Source organism: Bombina bombina, chromosome 7, assembly GCF_027579735.1.
Source record: "Bombina bombina isolate aBomBom1 chromosome 7, aBomBom1.pri, whole genome shotgun sequence".
Taxonomy (NCBI): Eukaryota; Metazoa; Chordata; class Amphibia; order Anura; family Bombinatoridae; genus Bombina; species Bombina bombina.
This window is the reverse complement of record NC_069505.1, coordinates 592,340,030-592,345,729: the sequence shown is the minus strand read 5'-3', so window position 1 is coordinate 592,345,729 and position 5,700 is coordinate 592,340,030. Positions and strand designations below refer to the sequence as shown.

At 39.2% G+C, this 5,700-nt stretch overlaps 1 protein-coding gene across 1 annotated transcript; it reads right to left on the bottom strand.

Annotated features, from left to right (window-relative positions):
• Positions 1 to 2,457: 2,457 nt before the first annotated feature.
• Positions 2,458 to 3,378, bottom strand: LOC128636628 (olfactory receptor 5G3-like). The gene has a single exon (XM_053689619.1). The coding sequence runs from the start codon at positions 3,376 to 3,378 to the stop codon at positions 2,458 to 2,460; it is 921 nt and encodes a 306-aa protein (XP_053545594.1).
• Between the last annotated feature and the right edge of the window lie 2,322 nt (positions 3,379 to 5,700).

The window sequence follows — 5,700 nt, the reverse complement described above, 5'->3', positions numbered from 1 at the left end:
ATGTAGTACTAATGTTATACATTAGCAAGAGCACTAGATGGCAGCACTATTTCCTGTCATGCTGTACTAATGTTATACATTAGCAAGAGCACTAGATGGCAGCACTATTTCCTGTCATGTAGTACTAATGTTATACATTAGGAAGAGCACTAGATGGCAGCACTATTTCCTGTCATGTAGTACTAATGTTATACATTAGCAAGAGCACTAGAGGGCAGCACTATTTCCTGTCATGTAGTACTAATGTTATACATTAGCAAGAGCACTAGAGGGCAGCGCTATTTCCTGTCATGTAGTACTAATGTTATACATTAGCAAGAGCACTAGATGACAGCGCTATTTCCTGTCATGTAGTACTAATGTTACACATTAGCAAGAGCACTAGAGGGCAGCACTATTTCCTGTCATGTAGTACTAATGTTATACATTAACAAGAGCATTAGAGGGCAGCACTATTTCCTGTCATGTAGTACTAATGTTATACATTAGCAAGAGCACTAGATGGCAGCACTATTTCCTGTCATGTAGTACTAATGTTATACATTAACAAGAGCACTAGATGGTAGCACTATTTCCTGTCATGTAGTACTAATGTTACACATTAGCAAGAGCACTAGAGGGCAGCACTATTTCCTGTCATGTACTACTAATGTTATACATTAACAAGAGCATTAGAGGGCAGCACTAGTTCCTGTCATGTAGTACTAATGTTATACATTAGCAAGAGCATTAGAGGGCAGCACTATTTCCTGTCATGTAGTACTAATGTTATACATTAGCAAGAGCACTAGATGGTAGCACTAGTTCCTGTCATGTAGTACTAATGTTATATATTAGCAAGAGCATAAGTTGGCAGCACTATTTCCTGTCATGTAGTACTAATGTTATACATTAGCAAGAGCACTAGATGGCAGTACTATTTCCTGTCATGTAATACTAATGTTATACATTAGCAAGAGCACTAGAGGGCAGTACTATTTCCTGTCATGTAGTACTAATGTTATACATTAGCAAGAGCATTAGATGGCAGCACTATTTCCTGTCATGTAGTACTTATGTTATACATTAGCAAGAGCACTAGAGGGCAGCACTATTTCCTGTCATGTAGTACTAATGTTATACATTAGCAAGAGCACTAGATGGCAGCACTATTTCCTGTCATGTAGTACTAATGTTATACATTAGCAAGAGCACTAGAGGGCAGCACTATTTCCTGTCATGTAGTGCTAATGTTATACATTAGCAAGAGCACTAGAGGGCAGCACTATTTCCTGTCATGTACTACTAATGTTATACATTAGCAAGAGCACTAGAGGGCAGCAATATTTCCTGTCATGTAGTACTAATGTTATACATAAGCAAGAGCACTTGATGGCAGCACTATTTCCTGTCATGTAGTGCTCCAGACAAGTGCACGCCACCTATCTAGATATCTCTTCAAAAAAGAAAAAATGGGAATGATGCAAATTTGAACACTTTTTTTAAAAATTGTATTCTCCATGTGAATCATGAAAAAAAAATTGTGTTTCATGTCCCTTTAAGTGCCATTTTTAAATCATGTGCTACAGTTGACATATTTTGTGCCGTTACTCGGGTCACATCAAATCATGATCCAATTCCTCTGACAATAAAGACTTTATCTGTATATACCACCAAGAGCCTTCTTAATATTCAGCTTTTAGAATGGGAAGATCAATTCGATACAAGTTTTTAAAGAGATATCAAATGCCACATTTTTATTTCATGATTTAGACAGAGCAGACAATATTAAATAACTTTACAATTTACTTTAAATTTGCTCCATTCTTCTTGGTATCCTTTTGTCAAAGAAGCAGCAATGTACTACTGGGAGCTAGCTGAGCACTTTGGCATTACAAAAGAGATATATGTGCAATCACCAATTAGCATCTAGCTCCGATTAGTGCATTGCTGCTCCTGATCCTACCTAAGTTTCCTTTTCAATCAAGGATACCGAGAGAATGAAGCAAATTAGATAATAGATTTATATTGGAAATTTAAAAAAAAAAAACATATTGGGGTATATTTATTATAGTGCGAGCGGACATGATACAATGTAGCGTATCAAGTCCACCACACATCAATAAATGCTGACAGCATACGCTGTCGGCATTTATCATTGTACCAGCATTTCTTGTGAACTGCTGATGCAATGCCGCACCCTGCAGATTCGCGTACAGTCGGCCGCTAGCAGGGGGTGTCAATCAACCCGATCGTATTCGATCGGGTTGATTTCTGTCCGCGGCCTCAGAGCAGGCGGACTAGTTATGGAGCAGCGGTCTTTAGACTTCTGTTTCTGGCGAGACTGAAGGCTCGCTGGAATCAAGAGGCCTCAAGCTCCACACAGAGCTCGATAAATATGCCCCATTGCATCTAAATAATGAAAGTTTTATTTTGGATTTCTTGTCCCTTTAACGTATAATTTGGAATTCTGTGTCCTTATCCAATAAGTTTACTCAGTGCATTTCTAATCTCTTGACTCCTCAAGCCATATATTATAGGGTTTAACAGAGGCGTTACCACAGTATAGAGAAGGGAGAGGAACTTATCGGTATCTATAGAGTTTTTACTGGATGGTATTGTGTATATGGCTAATACTGTCCCATAGTATACACATACAACTGTCAAGTGGGAACTACAGGTGGAAAAAACTTTTTGTCTGCCACTGGTGGAAGGAATTTTAAGGACAGTGATGAGAATGTAAACGTAAGACAGAATGATGAGGGTTGAAGGAAGAATTAACACAAAGACACTGACCAGGAACATTTCCAGTTTCACAAATGATATATCTGAACAAGAAATCTCTAACAGAGGTACCAAATCACAGAAGAAATGATTAATGGTATTAGTATCACAGAACTCCATGCAACTTATCATTGTAGTTGACATGACTGGTACCAGAAAACCAAAGAACCAAGAAAATAATCCAAGTTGTAGACATAGTTTAAATTCCATTATTGCGGTATAACGTAACGGGTTACAAATAGCGAGATAACGGTCATAAGACATAGCCGTGAGAAGAAAACACCCAGCACAACTCGAGGAACCATGAATATAAAACTGAAAAAGGCAAGGAACATAAGATATTGTCCCACCATCTTGCCATGTAACACAGAGCATGTTGGGTATGATGTTGGTTGTCACTATAGTGTCAGATACGTAGAGGTTGCTTAGGAAGAAGTACATGGGAGATTTGAGATAAGGACTTAGTAAAACTAATGTAATGATCAGAAGATTACCCACCACTGTTGCAATGTAAACAGAAAGGGTTAAGAAGAAAATCCAAAACTTGTAGGGGTGATATTTGGTAAATCCCAAAAGCAGGAATTCTGTAACAGTTGTTTGGTTGTTCCCAATCATTGTCTGTTTACTAAAAAAAAATCAAAGAATTAACAATCATAAGAAAAAAAGGCATTTCATGGAATTAAATAACTTGGTAAGAACAAGTTGTTACTAACAGGCCTAGACGTATTCTAAATTAATTTTGAGGGACTTTAGGTAGATAGATAGTCAGACAGACAATCTACAGATGTTGAGGAAAATCTTCAGTGCGGTGTCAAGAGTTTTATAGCATTACGTGAAATGTTGGAAATATTGTATCTTCATTTTTCCCAACATTCCCTGCTAGCCTGATATCTAGGACCAAAAGGCTGACGTGGAGACATGCAGCCTTTAGCAGAACTGTGTGGCCGGGAGGTGCCGTCATGACATCCAAAAGATGAAGCTGTTTGGTCCTTGTGTGACTGGCCATTTTGGTGGCCGGTATGATTGTTTCAGTGTGGGTTTCAGAAGGTTCATGATTTCAATTTAAAGGTAAGTAGGGGAGGTTGAGACACTGCTCCAAAACCAGTAGTGCCCGCTTTATGTAAAGAACTTTGTGCTTCAATGTGTCAAGAATTATTATAAATACTAATAGATGGCAAGTCAAAAAGCTATTTGTTAGCAGAACATTTATATAAAATTATGAAATAATAATAATTGATTTTAGTAATATTAGGTATATTCAGTTATCACTGGTGTTTCCAGTGTTCCATGTGTTATATAATATTTTTATTAGCCTCTTGCAACTGTTTTATGAGACTCCATTCTCTAAAATGTACTTGTCACATAGCTTTGAATTTTGTCTGTAAAGAAACCCACGTGAACATGAACTGCAAGAGAAATTAAACTTATTTTTGTCCAGATAAATTACTTTTTTGATGTATTCCTGTTATCTGTTTAGTCCAGACCCTGTTAGTAATGCAATCCAGTGTGTGTAGCAACGATCAATCGCATATATTTCTCTTATCAAGGAATGTTTCTGTTATAAAAACTGTATCATGTAGCTAGAACTCACTTCTCTAGTCCTTTCTCTGTCTATAAGAGGAGTTCTGCTAGCAGTAAAATAAATGATCAGCCTGTAAACAGATTTCCTGTTGTATTAAATATTTGAGTCTGGTCTGTATTATATTTCTCTACCTGGTAAGAACCTATTTTGGGCTAAATTTCCACAACACATGTGTGAACCTATTGAGTCTGGGGCATTATTGGGTGGTTAGGGGGCGTGGCTAGGCAGAAAAGAGGGCTGGGTGAGGCTATTTTTCCCTTCAAACATTATTATTATTATTATTATTATTATCGGTTATTTGTAGAGCGCCAACAGATTCCGCAGCGCTATTAACAAAGGCGGAGTACAAAAAAAAACAGTTATAGGGATCAAATGGGTAGATGGCCCTGCTAAGAGTTGCACTGTTGTAGTCAGCTCTTGAGAAGGTGATCAACAAACAGCTGGACTCTTAAGCTTACATGCTAGGGGGGTTCAGGGGATAGCAATGGAGGAGAGGAACTGGTATAAAGTAAGGTTAGCGTAGGTTGTATGCATCCCTGAACAGTAGAGTCTTTAGGGAGCACTTGAAGCTTTTAAAACTAGAAGAGAGTCTTGTGGAGCGAGGCAGAGAGTTCCACAAGATGGGAGCCAGTCTGGAGAAGTCCTGTAAACGGGAGTGTGATGAGGTGACAAGAGAGGAGGAGAGTAGGAGGTCTTGAGCAGAGCGAAGGGGACGGGAAGGAGAGTATCTGGAGACAAGATCTGAGATATAGGGGGGAGCAGTGCAGTTGAGGGCTTTGTATGTCAGAGTGAGAATTTTGTGTTTGATCCTAGAGGCAAGAGGAAGCCAGTGGAGAGATTGGCAGAGAGGTGCAGCAGATGAAGAGCGACTTGTAAGGAAGATGAGTCTGGCAGAGGCATTCATTAAGGATTGTAAAGGAGCTAGGCGGTAGGTGGGGAGACCAGAGAGGACAGAGTTGCAGTAATCGAGGCGGGAGAGGATGAGAGAGTGGATAAAAATCTTAGTTGTGTCTTGTGTAAGGAAGTGTCTAATTTTAGAGATATTTTTAAGGTGGAAGCGGCAGGCTTTAGCCAAAGACTGAATGTGAGAAGTGAAAGAAAGATCTGAGTCAAATGTGACCCCGAGACATTGGGCATGCGGGGTAGGGGTAATGATGGAGTTGTCGACAGTTATAGAGAGATTGGAGGTGGAGAGTTTTGAAGAAGGGGGGAAAATAAGGAGCTCAGTTTTGGAGAGATTTAGCTTGAGGTAGTGAGAGGACATCCAGTTGGAGATGTGAGAAAGACAGTTAGTGACACGGGTTAGCAAGGAAGGAGAAAGGTCTGGTGCAGAGAAGTAGATTTGGGTGTCGTCA